A 14,725-nucleotide genomic window follows, 5' to 3' on the forward strand; every position below is an offset into this window, starting at 1 on the left:
TGTTTACCTTTCCTAGTACCTTTCCGCCAACTCGCCTCGGGGACTTTTTCCTCTCCGGCGAGGTTCGCCGCCCCGCCCCTTCCCAACCCCCTAGTCTCCTTTGCCCCGAGATCGGCCGAGGCCCAGAGAGGGCTGCTCGGTGCAGCCGGGGCCGGGAGCGGGGCCGGCGGAAGGATTCGCCGTCGCTCAGAAAGGAACGGACCGACCCAAGATGGCGGCGGCGGCGTCAGCGTCGTCGTCGTCGGTGGTGGCGGCGGCGGCGGCGGTCGGGACAAGGGGCGGTGCGGCGGCGACGGCGGCGGCGGCGGCGGCGGCGGCGGCCCGGGGGCGCTCCGGGTAGCGCGCACGCACGCACGTACGCGCGCGCGCCGGGCTTCGTCCTGGTCCGCGCCCGCATTGGCGGCGGCGGCGGCGGCGGCGTCGGCGTCCGCGTCCTCCCCCGCGTCCGCCATGGAGGCCGGGTCCGAGGACTTCGTTCCCCCACCCGAGTGCCCCGTCTTCGAGCCGAGCTGGGCCGAGTTCCGGGACCCGCTGGGTTACATCGCCAAGATCCGGCCCATCGCCGAGAAGTCGGGCATCTGCAAGATCCGGCCGCCGCCGGTGAGCGGGGAGGCGGGCCGGGCCGGGGAAGGGGGGGGGGCCGGCGGCCGACCAGCCGGGCCGGGCCGGAACGCGCGCGCGCGCGCGCTGGACCTCGCCTCGGGCCTCAGGACTGGGCCTAGGCCCCGGCCCAGGCCGAGCCGGAGGCCCTGGGGCTGTGCGCGTGCGCGCGCGGCGCCCCTCCTCGGGCCGGCCGGGCGCGCGTCCCCGGGCCGGCGCCTGCGTCTAAGCCCCCACCACCAGCTTGGGGGGGGGGGGGTCTTCCTGGGCCCCAGTACCGGAGGGGAGGTCGAGGCAGCGCCCTTGCCTGCCCTTTTCCTCCTGCTGTCGCATTTCTTTCCTGGGTGCCCCGTGCAGGAATGGCAGCTGGAGCGGGGGGGGGGGTAAGGGGGGGGGCGAGCCGGGGGGGGGGGCGGAGCGGGACTTCCTTCCTGCTTGGCTCTCTCGGGCCCGGAGTAAAGTAAAGGAGATCTGGGCACGGCCCGGGGCTGTGAGGCCAGGGCGCCCCCCCCCCCCCCAGGGCCATTGCCGGGTCCCTAGACCAGGCTCTCTGGCCTCAGGGCGGCAGGAGTGGAAGCCACCTCCGCTGGGCTGCTCACTTCCGGGAGTGGGGGCCTGGGACCTCCCAGGAGCTTCCAGGCCTCAGCATCGAGGTTACACTCAGGGTGACTAGTGGTGCTTCTCTGGGGCTAGCGCTTGTCTACCCTGTGGCAGGAGCCCTTTCTGACCCCAGAGGAGAAGGGCCAAGCGTACCCACCTGGTGTCTCTTCCAGGTGGGCACCGACCATAGTGCCCCAGGGAGGGTCTGAGTTGGAGGCTCCCTTACCCAGAGAGCCCTATGGCCTTTGCTGGGGGAGGAGCAGAAGGGGGAACGGTGTGGCATGGTGTGGCATGGCAGCCCTGCCCCTCACACCTGCACCTCAGCTGTTTCCAGCTCTTGTGCTGCAGTAGCTCTGGTGATGCCCTTGTTCTTTGCCAAGGGATGTCCTGGGCATTTGGGGCCTCCTGTTTGGCTTCAGTCCAGACTCAGGTGTGCTAGAAGGCGGGGCTTGGTTTCTTGGCTTGGCTACTGCACCTGTTGCCCATCCTGCTCAGGGAACTGACCGATAGCCTTGTGAGATGGTGCTGGCTGCCGAGTATGCCCAGCCACCATCCCTTCCCCTTGACAGAGCTGGCATTTCTGCAGCTGTCACACAAGGTCTTCTCCAGATCTAAAGGTGTGACCCTCTGACCTTGGCAAGTGGCATGCTGGCTCTCACAGTCATTGATGGGGGCTAAGGGTCACTGTGCTCTTGTGTATCTGTACCTGTTTCCTCAGCTTTAAGAAGGGTGATGTGGTGGCCTTAGAAACAAAGGGCTAGGTTCAAGTCTCGCTTCTAGCTCTGGGCAAGTCATTGTAGCAGATGGTGTCTTCAGCACTTCCATAGCTTCTGTTTGGGCTGGGATTTGGGGAAGGGGCCTTCCCGCCTCATAACAAAGCAATGGGGAGTAGGCCTCAGCACAGCTGAGCTAGCTCAGCTCCCCTCCTCCCAGCGGCCCCTTTCTAGGCTCTTATTTCCTCTTCTTGGGCACACTGTATGAGGCCCTTTGGCTGTCCTGAACCCCCCTACTCTGCCCCATAATCAGACATGACCCTTAGATATCTTCAGCATGGGCTGAACCATGAGATGGGGTTTCCCCATAGATGTCTCTGCCCCTGTCTGGCAAGTAAATGTGGCCCTTCTTCCACAGGACTGGCAGCCTCCTTTTGCTGTGGAAGTGGACAACTTCAGGTTCACCCCCCGGATCCAGAGGCTGAATGAACTGGAGGTAAAAGGGAGAGGGTGGGGTGAGGGTGGAGGTAGAGACAAGAGATAGGGAAAGACAGACCAAGATACCCTGGCCGACGTCTCATGTGACAACTCAGGCCCACCTGCTTGAGGAGAGAAGGAGCATGGGCCAAACTCTAATCTGGTGGGCTCCTGGCCTTTGGCCCCTCGTTCCTAAAGGTTCTGGCAGGGGCACTAGGCCAGCTCCTTTTATTGCCTTGGGTGGTCAGGGAGTTGGGCCATATTGTCCAGAGGGCATCCAAAAAAGCCCAGGGTTCAAGGAGACCTCCAAACAACTTAAGCCTATTGGCAGGGGGTACTCTGACAGCCCCCTGCGAGCCTTGTGGGATCGTGGCTGCTTAGCCCTCCCTTAGGAAACTGAGGTTCAGAGATGAAAGCAGTCAGAGACCAGGCCACAGGTGGCCTTCAGCAGTTGGGCTGTCCTGAGTCCTGAATCCAGGAAAAACCAAGACATACACTGGGTGCTTTGCCAGGGGAGAGGCTCTGCTCTGAGGCCAGCCCAGCTCTTATCTGCTCTGATCGGTACCTGACGTAACTAAGCTGCCCTCATTGGCCGAGGCCAAAGACATTTCAGGAAGCTGGAAGGGGGGAGGGAGCTGGGGAGACAGGAGAAGAGGCCCCTGCTCAGCTTGGCCCCATGCCCTCCACTCTGAAAACAAAGCAGAAGCTGCTTGTGGCCCCTGAGGAGGGGGACAGTCCTGTTGCCTCCCTTTTCTCCAGGCTAAGAACCTTCCCTGCTTTGCCTGGCCCTGAAGTTCCTTCCTCTGACAATTGGGGAGAAGAGAGCAAAGACTGGGGAGAAGCTTTGCTGGAGAGCCCTCTTTGCTCCCCACCCCTCCCACCTGCCCTTCTTCCTCACCTGATTTACTTCCGGGTGTGGGCCATGCTGCTGCTTCCTGTTTCATCCCTTTGGGGGCTGGTTTGCTTAGTTTTCCTGCAGCTCAAATGAGCCCATGTGGCAGCTAGGTGGCGCCATAGTAAAAGAGCAGTGGGCCTAGAGTCAGGAAGCCCTGAGTTCAGATCCAGCCTCAGGTACTTCTGAGCTGTGAGACCCTAGTCACTGCATCTCTGTTTGCCTCGGTTTCCTCTTCTATAAAATAGAAATAACAACCACTTATTTCCTAGGATTGTTGTGTGGGTCACAGTGGCAACTGCAGGAAGCAGCGTGTAGCTGTTACTAACTCTCCTTATTGTTGTCACTGTTAGTGAGTGAATGAATGCCTTAGGATGGACAGATTGGCTGACGGGGAGCTAGGAGGTGAGGCCAGGCAGCCCTTTGATCTCCCCTTCAGGGAGCTTCTCTGAGAGGATTCCCTAATTAGCGGCTTCCTGGAAATTAGGGTCAGTGGTCCAGAAGGTACCAGATGTCCCCCTGGAGGGCAGGACAGGTATGTCACATGTGGCTCTAACTCCCTTCCCCAGGCCCAGACCAGGGTGAAACTCAATTACTTGGACCAGATTGCCAAGTTCTGGGAGATCCAGGGCTCCTCCCTGAAGATCCCGAATGTGGAGCGGCGCATCTTAGACCTCTACAGCCTCAGCAAAGTAGGCTCTGTTCCTCTTTGTGGGCCTCTGAGCTAAGCAGTGGGAGGGAGTGGGCACCAGGTGGGAGGGAAGGGATTGAGTTCAGCTGGGTCTCTTCTTTCTCTCCATACTTTTCCTTTCCAGATTGTGGTAGAGGAGGGAGGCTATGAAGCCATTAGCAAGGACCGCCGGTGGGCCCGTGTGGCCCAGCGCCTCAACTACCCAGCGGGCAAGAATATTGGTTCCCTGCTGCGGTCTCACTACGAGCGTATCGTCTACCCCTATGAGATGTACCAGTCTGGAGCCAATCTGGTGGTAAGGAAGGGGGAGAAGGGAAGGAAAGAGGCTCTTCTACTCCCTCTTCTCTCCTAGCCCAGCAAGGCCTCAGCCTCCTCTCATTAGCTCTTAAAGGATGGGGGGGGGGGCACGGGCGGGTTACCTGAGTCCAGCATACACATTTCCCTCCGGGAACTGGTTTAGCAAGCTTGGCACCCAGGAGCCCTTGCCAGTTCTGGCCTACCTCCTCCACTGTTGCCCAGGGGTTGTCTGCTTAAAGTGAGGCTCCTGGCCAGCCCTGTCATTGTTTAGGCAGGCCGGGCTCTGCATCAAGTGTGTATGTTGGGGGGACTTGGTCAAGGGGAGAAGGCCTAAGGAAGGGAGGGGAAGAGGGTTTGGTGAGGGAGGACTTTCTGGAGGAGGCTCCCCAGGCCAGGCTTTGGTCAGGGGTGGGGTGCCGTTGGTTACTGATTGTCCCCTCCCCATTCCCTCCTGGTCTCCTGCCCCCCAGCAGTGTAACACACGCCCGTTTGATAGTGAAGAGAAGGACAAGGAGTACAAGCCCCACAGCATCCCCCTGCGGCAGTCAGTACAGCCCTCCAAGTTTAACAGCTATGGACGGCGGGCCAAGAGACTGCAGCCTGACGTGAGTAGCCCCCCGCCCCCCATCCCCCTATTCTACGTGGTCTCCCCCTCTTCCTACCTTCCTCACACGCACATGCCTCTGCCTCCCTCAGCCGGAACCTACTGAAGAGGACATCGAGAAGAACCCTGAACTGAAGAAGCTCCAAATCTACGGAGCTGGCCCTAAAATGATGGGCCTGGGCCTCATGGCCAAAGACAAGAGTCTTCGGAAGAAGGGTGAGGTGGCTGTCAGGGGCCAGGCTGGGGCTGGGGGGGGGGGGCAGGAGCCTGCTGCTGCTGCTGCCAAGACCCGCTGACTCGCTGTCCTCCCCAGATAAGGATGGCCCCGAGTGCCCCCCCACAGTGGTGGTGAAAGAGGAGGTGGGCACTGAGCTGAAGCTGGATCCAGTCTCCCCCAAAGCTGAGCTGAGCCACAGCCCTGAGCCCTGCACCAAGATGACTATGAGGCTGAGGAGGAGCCAGAGCAATGCCCAGTTTGTAAGGGAGACCTTCCCCCCAGCCCCACCCCAGCCCTGGGGCAGGGTAAGAGTTGGGGGCTTGATGGGAGGAGGACCACACAAGGCAGCTCGGGCCTGGGGATGACTTCTCTCACTCACACCAACCCAGACAGGCACCTGGTGCATAGTGAGTGCTTGGGTCCTGTGGGAGCCCACACTGGGGAGGCATGGTTGCTAGAAGCACCCTCAGAGTAAGGGAATCAGAGGCCTTGGATGGCAGGTTGGGTGGGGCTTGAGCAGACAGCCCAGTGAGCCCTCCCTCCGTGTGGCTAGATTGAGTCCTATGTGTGCCGGATGTGTACCCGAGGGGACGAGGATGACAAACTTCTGCTGTGTGACGGCTGTGACGACAACTACCACATCTTTTGCCTCCTGCCCCCCCTTCCAGAGATCCCCAAGGGCATATGGCGCTGCCCTAAGTGTGTCATGGCGGTAAGGTGCTTGTTGGCGCAGGGACGGGAGCCGGGCAGGCTGTGCCCTTCTCCAGTGGCCCTGTAGCCCCCAGCTCTGCTCTGCTCTGCAGGAATGTAAACGCCCTCCGGAGGCCTTCGGCTTTGAGCAGGCCACTCGGGAATACACGCTGCAAAGCTTCGGCGAGATGGCCGACTCCTTCAAGGCCGACTACTTCAACATGCCTGTGCATGTATGTGCCTTGGGCTGGCCACGCTCTGGGCAGAGGGCTGGAAGGCCACAGTTGGCTGGCTGGTCTAAGGCATGTTCCCCCCACCCCCTTGTGCCCCCAGATGGTACCCACAGAGTTAGTGGAGAAGGAATTCTGGCGTCTCGTGAACAGCATTGAAGAAGATGTGACAGTGGAGTATGGGGCTGACATCCACTCCAAGGAGTTTGGCAGTGGCTTCCCCATCAGTGACAGCACGAGGTCCCTGTCCCCTGAGGAGGAGGTGCGGGCCGGGGCCTGGGATCAAAGGCTATCTCTGGAGGCTTGGGCCAGGACCCGTGGGGCTTCTGGCATTGTCACTGCCCCGCTGGGCCCAGCCTGGCTTCGTCCCCTCCCTTCCAAGTGCTACAGATGTTGGTGCTGCCAGCCTTGGAGGCCTTTCCGGCCCTATGGGGACATTCTGGCTTCTTGCCACCTACTTGGTGGCTATCTGTGTGTGTACCCCAGCCAGTACAAGCCAGTTGATCTCTAAGCCACATGCATTCCTTCTATCTTGAGGCTTTGTGAAGTTTTCTACTCTTGTACCATCTGGAGCTCAGAGGGTTGGGGAGGAAGGGAGGCTAGCCCGCAGGTCCGCAGCAAAGCCTCGGCTGCATCATACCCTTGTGGACCCTCAGGCTGTATCTGCCCCTCTCCAGGAGTACGCAGCCAGTGGCTGGAACCTGAATGTCATGCCTGTCCTGGAGCAGTCGGTCCTGTGCCATATCAATGCCGACATTTCTGGCATGAAGGTGCCCTGGTTGTATGTGGGCATGGTCTTCTCAGCCTTCTGCTGGCACATTGAGGACCACTGGAGCTACTCCATCAACTACCTCCACTGGTGAGCAGGCAGGCACCCAGCAGAGTGGCTCAGGGAGGGCCAGCCTGTACCCTGCTCTTGACTGCTTTCTACCCTCTGGGCAGGGGAGAGCCTAAGACGTGGTACGGTGTCCCATCCTTCGCTGCTGAGCACCTGGAGGAGGTGATGAAGAAGCTCACCCCTGAGCTATTTGACAGCCAACCCGACCTCCTTCATCAGCTGGTCACGCTCATGAATCCCAACACGCTCATGGCGCATGGTGTGCCGGTCAGTGTCCCTCCTTTCTCTTCCTTCCGGGCAGGACCGCAGACTGCTGGCTTCTGCCTTCCCTGTGCCCAAGTTCCACCTAGAGTCAGTCAGCTTGGGCCTGGTCCTTTCCTCTTCTTTGCAGTGGGCTTTTAGGTGGTGCCTCTTGACTTTAGGGCCACTTTCCAGGACCAGTTCCCCTTCCTCCTTTGAACCTTCTTAGGCAAGCTCCTATCCTTGCTGGTCTCCAGCTTGTCCAGAACCCAAGGGAAGCCTCAACCTTCTGTAGTGCACCTTCTGCTTGGCTCTGTCTGAAACCAGGTCTCTGTGACCCCATCCCTCTGTGGTCCTACTCTATGAGGGTAGGCCCTGGCTTGGCTTGGCCTCCCAGATCAGAGCAGTCCCGCTGAGCCTGGCCTCTTTTCCTCAGGTTGTCCGCACCAATCAGTGTGCAGGAGAATTTGTCATCACCTTTCCCCGAGCCTACCACAGTGGCTTCAATCAGGGCTACAACTTTGCCGAGGCTGTCAATTTCTGTACTGCTGACTGGGTAAGCTGGGCCTGCACTGGCGGTGAGGGGGAGGGGCAGGGAGGGCATGCTGCCCTGGCTCAGGCTAGGCTCACCCTCCCCTGCCTCCAGTTGCCTGCAGGGCGCCAGTGTATCGAACACTACCGGCGGCTCCGGCGCTACTGTGTCTTCTCCCATGAAGAGCTCATTTGCAAGATGGCAGCCTGCCCTGAGAAGCTGGATTTGAACTTGGCTGCAGCAGTGCACAAGGAAATGTTCATCATGGTACAGGAGGAGCGGCGGCTACGAAAGGCCTTGCTTGAAAAGGTGATAACTGTGGGGGGGGGTGACCACAGGGTTTCCCTGGAGCCCTGAGGCCAGCAATTCAGTTGGGCAGGGCTTCTCAGTAGAGCCCAAAAGAATTCCCAGGAGGCTGGCACAGGCTTGGGAGTTGCACTGGAGGGAATGTGTGTCAAGGGCCAGGGGAAGGAAGACAGAGATCCTAGGCACTGACTATTGGCCACAGGAATTCTTCTAGTGGGTTAGTGGGAGAGCTGGAAGCAAAGGATTCTGGAAGGCCCAGTGTTCCAAGGCTATATAGCTCCTGTTGGAGATCTGGGGCCCAGGGCTGGCCTGGAGCAGGGAAAAGCATGAGACCCTTGGAGTTTGGGCAGGGGGGGGTCTGGCTGTGGTGACAGAAGCCAGCCTCACTGTGTATTGGGGAAGTTATCAGGGGTCAGTGTCAACTGAGAGGGAGGGAGGGAGGGAGGGAGATCTCAGGGCCTACAGCTGGATTTACAGATGGCACCGCCAAGCTGTGAGGGTATCTGAGCAAGGGGCCAGCAAACACAGCAGCCTGAATAGAGACAGATGGAAAGTTGGATCCCTTGAGCTGGAAAGATCCCAGTCTGAAGTCCAGGGTGGGGAGTGGCATGTGGAAGTGGCCAGACCCACACCTGGGGATTTCAGCCCCATGGCAGCAGCAGGAAATGAGAAGGCCCTGTGATCCTTCTTGTCTGGGCCAGGCTCTGAAATGCTGTTGGTGTGCATTGCGGGGACCAACTTGCAAAGTCACTCAGGCCCAAAGGGAATGAAAGGACCCAGGGCAGGGCTGCTGCAGGGTTGGGGAGCCCATGGCTCCCATCCCTTTGGAGAGCTTTCCTGTTCTGTGTTGTGGGCCATTCTGGGGAGGGGGCCAGCCTGGGACCTCACTTCTGTGGCTAATCTCTGCCTCATTGGTGCTGAGAGAGGGCTCAGGGGGCTTGTGACTCCTTTGTCAACATCTGCCATTGCCCCGTAAGCCTTGTGGCAGGCAGCATGTCAAGATTGACAGGATTCATTGTGGCCTATGTGCTAGGCATGGGCTGAGCATTTCTGGGGCCCAAGGGCCATGGTGCGGAATCCCTCTCTCTTCACAGGGGCCTGACTGCCTGTGCCCAAGGGCCGATCTGTTTGGTGCTTGATGACTGGGTTTGGGGGCTGGCCCTGGTTGGCTTTCTCCTGGCTTCACTGTTGAGCACAGTGGGCCTGGGGGGAGGCAGTGGCTGCTAAATGTAATTCAGAGTGGGCTTCAGCTCTTGGGTTGCCAGGCTGCTGATCTGCCCACAGTGGATCCCAGCTCCCTCCTGAAGGCTTGCTTGCCTTGAGAAGCTTCCCACGTATATTCTGTGCTGGCATGTGGGGCTGTGTGAGGTCCTGTGAGCTGGGCAGCCTCTGACCTACCCCCCTCAACCCCCCATGTATACACAGGGCATCACTGAGGCAGAGCGGGAAGCCTTTGAACTGCTCCCTGATGATGAGCGCCAGTGTGCCAAGTGTAAGACAACATGCTTCCTTTCTGCGTTGGCCTGTTATGATTGCCCTGATGGGCTCGTCTGCCTCTCCCACATCGATGACCTCTGCAAATGCCCTACCAGCAAGCAGTATCTAAGGTGAAGGGGCACTGGCCAGGCACATTGGCTGCTGGGCCCAGGGAGACGAGAGCAGTGGGCATGGAGGCAGTCAGGAAGGACTTGGCTGGGTGGCCCTGGGCAAGTAACTTCTGCCTCAGTTTCCTCAACTGTAACCTGCCTCCCAGGGTTGTTGTGAGGATCCAAGGAGACTGCATGGAGAAGGGCTGTTGTCTGTCATATGTACCTACAGAGTAGTGGGGTAGGGTCAGGCAGAGGGGAAGGCCTCAAGTTTGAGGACGGGTTAGCAGAGGGAAGGTCTTAATGGGGCCCTAGGGAAGGAGAAGGGGGTTGCTGCCAGTGGAGCTGCACTGGACAAGGCCGGGCTGCAAGACAGAAACAGGAGGGGGCATCTGGGGAAGGCCACACTCTTCCTGCAGATACCGCTACACATTGGATGAGTTACCAGCCATGCTGCACAAACTGAAGGTGCGGGCCGAGTCCTTCGATACCTGGGCTAGCCAAGTGCGCACTGCCCTGGAACTGGAGGATGGGCGGAAGCGCAGTAAGTGGGAGGTGGCTGGAGTCCGGGGGCGGGGTGGCGGGGCACAGCTGGCTCAGGGGAGCCACAAGCTCACAGGCCAGCCCTCTTCCCAGGCCTGGAGGAACTCAGGGCTCTGGAGTCTGAGGCCCGGGAGCGCCGCTTCCCCCACAGTGAGCTCCTGCAGCGGCTGAAGGACTGCCTCCGCCAGGCTGACGCCTGTGTCTCTCGGGCCCTGAGGCTGGTCAGCAGTCAGGAGCCAGGGGGTGGGGAGCACCGGGGCCCCAGGGCAGCACCGCCCCAGCTGACCCTGGAGGAGCTCCGGGAGTTCATTGAGGAGATGAGCAGCCTGCCTTGTGCCATGCACCAGATCGGGGAAGTCAAGGTGAGGAGGGAACCTGAAGGCAGCTGTGGGGAGGGCAGGGCAGGGCAGGCTGGGCAAGCAGCCCCTCCTTTCCTCCCTCCTCCCCCCCCCCTTCTCTCCCCTTCCTTTTCAAACACAGGGCATCCTGGAGCAGGTAGAGGCTTTCCGGGCCCAGGCTCAGACAGCTCTGGCCTCCCTGCCAGCCAGCCTGAGCCACTTACCAGGCCTGCTGGACCAGGCTCAGCACCTGGGCGTGGAGGTGCCTGAGACCGAGCAGCTGAAGCTGCAGGTGCAGCAAGCCCATTGGCTGGATGAGGTGAAGAGGGCCTTGGCGCCCCCAGCCCAGCGGGGCACCTTGGCGGTCATGCGGGGACTGCTGGCGTCAGGGGCCGATGTGGCACCCAGCCCTGCTGTGGACAAAGCCCGGGCTGAATTACAGGAGCTACTTGCCATTGCTGAGCGCTGGGAGGAGAAGGCCCATCTCTGTCTGGAGGCCAGGTGCTCCCTCACCCCAGCCTTCCCAGGGTTCCCCATCACTGTGGAAGGCCAATGCTCCCCTGACCACCTCCTGCTTTCCCTAGCCTTGTTCTGGGCTCCAGGCCTCTCCTGACTCGCAGCTCACACACTTGCTTCCTCCCCAGCCCCCATGCACCAGGGCCTTTACACCTTCCACCTTCACAACTCATCTTTCTCTGGTAGGCAAAAACACCCTCCTGCCACCCTCGAGGCCATAATCCGAGAGGCCGAGAACCTCCCTGTGCACCTACCCAACATCCTTGCCCTGAAAGAGGCCCTGGGCAAGGCCAGGGCCTGGATTGCAGATGTGGATGAGATCCAGGTGAGGCTTGGGGGCACTTCTCTTCCCCCCCCCCCATTTCTGGCCTGTTCTTTTTTTTTTTTTAATTTGCTGGGCAATGGGGGTTAAGTGACTTGCCCAGGGTCACACAGCTAGTAAGTGTTAAGTGTCTGAAGCTGTCCTCCTGAATCCAGGGCCGGTGCTCTATCCACTGTGCCACCTAGCTGCCCCTGGCCTATTCTCTTTAGGGAGACGTAGGGGAGAAGTGAAGTGAAAGAAGGCAGGGCACTGGCCAGTGTACCTCTGGCCCTGGGGTGTGGGGCTTCCCGGAGTGGGCAGGTCCTTCTCCCTCCTCCTCAGAACGGTGATCACTACCCGTGCCTGGATGACTTGGAGGGCCTGGTGGCTGTCGGCCGTGACCTGCCCGTGAGCCTTGAAGAACTGAGACAGCTAGAGTTGCAGGTGCTGACAGCCCACTCATGGCGAGAGAAGGCTTCCAAGACCTTCCTCAAGAAAAACTCCTGTTACACTCTGCTTGAGGTGAGGCACGGGCCCTGTTCCCTTCTTCCCCCACAACAGGCAGCCCCTCCTGTTGGGCCTCACTTTGGTTTGTGCCGCCTGCCCAGGTGCTGTGTCCATGTGCAGATGCTGGTTCAGAGAGCATGAAGAGGGACCGCTGGAAGAGGGAAAAGGAGCTGGGCCTCTACAGATCAGATACGGAGCTTCTGGGACTATCTGCCCAGGACCTCAGAGACCCTGGCTCTGTGGTGAGGAGGAGGGGGAGGGCACCCAGGTCAACATGTCTGCTTTTCTTCTTGGTGATTCCCACTAGCGGGGGGTGGGGCCAGATGACGGATGGAGGGGCTGGCTCTGCCTTCTGAAGTGCTCTCCATCTTTTTCCCTGGGGCCCAGATCCTGGCCTTCAAGGAGGGCGAGCAAAAAGAGAAGGAGGGCATCTTACATCTGCGCCGTGCCAACGCAGCCAAGCCCTGCCCGTCAGCTCTCCAGGTCACTGGACCTCCCTCTCCTGAGTCCCCGTCTTGTGTGTGTGGCCAGGCGCCAGTGGGTGAGGGGGCCCTGCAATGTGACCTGTGCAGAGACTGGTTCCACGGCTGTTGTGTGTCAGCCCCTCGCCTCAGTGGGTTCCGGCCCCTGAGCCCGCCTGGCCCGGCCCCCCTGGCCTGGTGGGAGTGGGACACGAAATTCCTCTGCCCACTCTGCATGCGCTCCCGGCGACCTCGCCTGGAGACCATCCTGGCCCTCCTGGTGGCCCTGCAGAAGCTGCCAGTTCGTCTGCCTGAGGGCGAGGCGCTCCAGTGCCTGACAGAGCGGGCCATTGGTTGGCAGGGCAGGGCCCGCCGGGCCCTGGCATCCAGGGATGTGTCGGCGCTGCTTGGTCGTCTGGCCGAGCTCCGGCAGCGACTGCACAGATCCCCGGCTGCCCCTCGACCCCAACTTTCCACCCTGGCCCCAGCCCCCCTCAGGGAGAGCAGAGGCAGTGGCAGCAACAGCAACAGCGGCAGCGGCAGCAGTGGCAGCAGCAACAGCAGTGAGCTTCAGGTGAGGCCCTCGGGATGGGGAGAGGGCCACAAGAGGCAGTGGGGAGGCCATGGCGCTCTCTCACTCCCTGCTTTCCCCTTCACTGTGTCGGCCTCAGGCGGCTCTGGAGAACGGAGACGGCATGAAGAACCTGGAGAAGGCCAACCCCGGTGTGGGTTCAGGTAGGAGTTTCTGGGGTTGGGTGACAAGAGGGGATGGGGGGCCTGGGGGGACCAGTAGCAGGGAGCTCACCCTAGGGGTGAGCTTTTGCCATGACCTCTCTGCAGACTTGGAGCTGCTGTCCTCACTGCTGCCACGGCTGGAAGGGCCTGTGCTTGAGCTGCCCGAGGCGGCCCGTGCCCCCCTGGAGGAGCTGATGATGGAGGGTGATCTGCTCGAGGTGACCTTGGATGAGAACCACAGCATCTGGCAGCTGTTGCAGGCCGGCCGCCCCCCAGACCTGCCCCGGCTGCGCACTCTCATTGAGGTGAGGGCTAGAGGGCTGGGGAGTTTGGGGAAGCTGGGCTGTCTGAGGCCACCAACCCACGCCCACTGCTTGTCCCATCCGCAGCTGGAAAAGGTGGAGAGGCAAGGCATTCGAGGGCGGAGCCGGGCTCCTGAGAAGCGGCGGCGGCGGAAGGGGGAGCGCACCAGCGGGGAGTGCACAGAGGTGACCAGGGAGGAGCTGGAGCCAAAGAGAGCCCGGGGCCCAGTGCCCACTGAGGCAGAGGAGGTGCTGGAGGAGGAGGAGGAGGAGGAAGGGGAGGCTGAGGGGACCAGAGCCAGGGATGAGGACCTTCCCCCTGCTGGCAGCCTACGGAGTCCCAGCCCTCCCCTGAGCCAGAACAGGCCAGAGGTGAGGCCAGGGAGCCAGGGGGGTGGGCCCTCCGCCTGCCCCTCTACCATCTGCCCCCTGCCCACCTCCCCCCATCACTCAGAACAACAGCAGTTGTGACAGTTTGAAGCTGTACGTGTGCACAGTCCCATGTCCCTGCAGCCCTGCCTTGGGAAAGGGAGAGAGAACTGGGGGTCGGGGCTAGGGCGTCTATCAACTCTGCCTGCCTGGGCACTCCTCAGAACCCAGAGGTGAGGGCTGGCCTTTAAGGGTCTTTGAGCCCTCTCCTCGGGCCCCAACCACCCCCCAGGGGCCTCCTACCAGCATTCATTCCCTCGGATGGGCAGGCCTGTGGTCTGCCCCCTCCTGTCTTCCTCTGGCCCCAGCCAGCACCATTCCGGGAGTGGGGGGCTGAGAGGGGAAGGATAGGTGTCTGGGGACATGGGGTTCTTGGCCCCTTCTCTGGGCTAGGCTTCCACTAACCCTCTGCTCCCTGCCCTTCTCCTGTCTACTCCCCACCCAAGGGTGAAGAGGAGAGGGGCACGAGCCCTTGGTTAGCAGACCCTCATGGTTTTCTTTTTCATTAAATTTGGGAGGTTTGAAAGAAAGCTTCTTTGGTGCTGCTCCCGCAGGCCTTGAGAGCCTGCCCCTCTGAACCCCGTGCCCTGGGATGATGTTGTAAGGGGAAAAGGGATGGTGGCGTCCATTCATTGGGAGGAAGAAACGAAAGAACTGCTCCTCCCCCACAAAACAAAGCAAACCAACAGGAAACGTGTCGTTCCCGCAGTTGCCTCTTTTAATTTTATTTTATTATTTTCCTCTTGTTAGAAATAAAACTGTTAGCAATGGTTTTTGGAAAGTGGACTCTGCCCTAGCCTTTCCTTTTCTGGCCCTTTGGGGTGGGGCCGGTCAGGGAAAGAGCCCCTTTGGTCACACCCTGGGAGGTGAGGGCCTTCCTTTTCCTGTCTGGATGAAAAGAAGGGAAGCCTGGGCAGGCTGGGGGCGGTTCACCTCACTGTACTGTGGGTGAATGAGCCAGAAGGGAGAGGATGAAGACCGACCTGCAGCCTCATCTGTGCCCAGGGCAGGGGCAGGATTGAAATTCCAGGAATAGCCAACCCTGTGTTCAGTCCTGGGCCAGGAGCTAGAGGTGTACAC

At 60.5% G+C, this 14,725-nt stretch overlaps 1 protein-coding gene across 2 annotated transcripts; it reads left to right on the plus strand.

Annotated features, from left to right (window-relative positions):
* Positions 1-336: 336 nt before the first annotated feature.
* KDM5C (lysine demethylase 5C) lies at positions 337-14,426 on the plus strand. Of its 2 annotated transcripts, none has more exons than XM_043973710.1 (25): positions 337-600; positions 2,332-2,409; positions 3,852-3,974; positions 4,098-4,268; positions 4,744-4,875; positions 4,967-5,090; positions 5,188-5,351; positions 5,645-5,803; positions 5,895-6,014; positions 6,115-6,273; positions 6,689-6,870; positions 6,954-7,116; positions 7,526-7,645; positions 7,736-7,930; positions 9,353-9,534; positions 9,933-10,057; positions 10,150-10,418; positions 10,537-10,895; positions 11,097-11,235; positions 11,554-11,733; positions 11,820-11,960; positions 12,106-12,753; positions 12,851-12,914; positions 13,020-13,219; positions 13,304-14,426. In XM_043973710.1, exons 1-25 carry the CDS (start codon positions 451-453, stop codon positions 13,685-13,687), a joined length of 4,731 nt encoding a protein of 1,576 aa, XP_043829645.1. In that variant the 5' UTR covers positions 337-450; the 3' UTR covers positions 13,688-14,426. The 2 variants fall into 2 exon arrangements, with proteins under 2 accessions (XP_043829645.1, XP_043829644.1); XM_043973709.1 differs by having other exon boundaries at positions 338-600; positions 4,741-4,875.
* The last annotated feature ends 299 nt before the right edge of the window (positions 14,427-14,725 follow it).

This window comes from Dromiciops gliroides, chromosome X (genome assembly GCF_019393635.1).
Source record: "Dromiciops gliroides isolate mDroGli1 chromosome X, mDroGli1.pri, whole genome shotgun sequence".
Classification (NCBI taxonomy): Eukaryota; Metazoa; Chordata; class Mammalia; order Microbiotheria; family Microbiotheriidae; genus Dromiciops; species Dromiciops gliroides.

What these genes read in the sequence shown, in the direction of transcription:
- KDM5C (XM_043973709.1), top strand. Translation starts at nt 451, where the DNA reads ATGGAGGCCGGGTCCGAGGACTTCGTTCCCCCACCCGAGTGCCCCGTC. An exon ending in GGAGGATGGGCGGAAGCGCA is followed by an intron (nt 10,058 to 10,149) that starts GTAAGTGGGAGG and finishes CCCTCTTCCCAG; the next exon opens with GCCTGGAGGAACTCAGGGCT. An exon ending in CAACCCCGGTGTGGGTTCAG is followed by an intron (nt 12,915 to 13,019) that starts GTAGGAGTTTCT and finishes ACCTCTCTGCAG; the next exon opens with ACTTGGAGCTGCTGTCCTCA.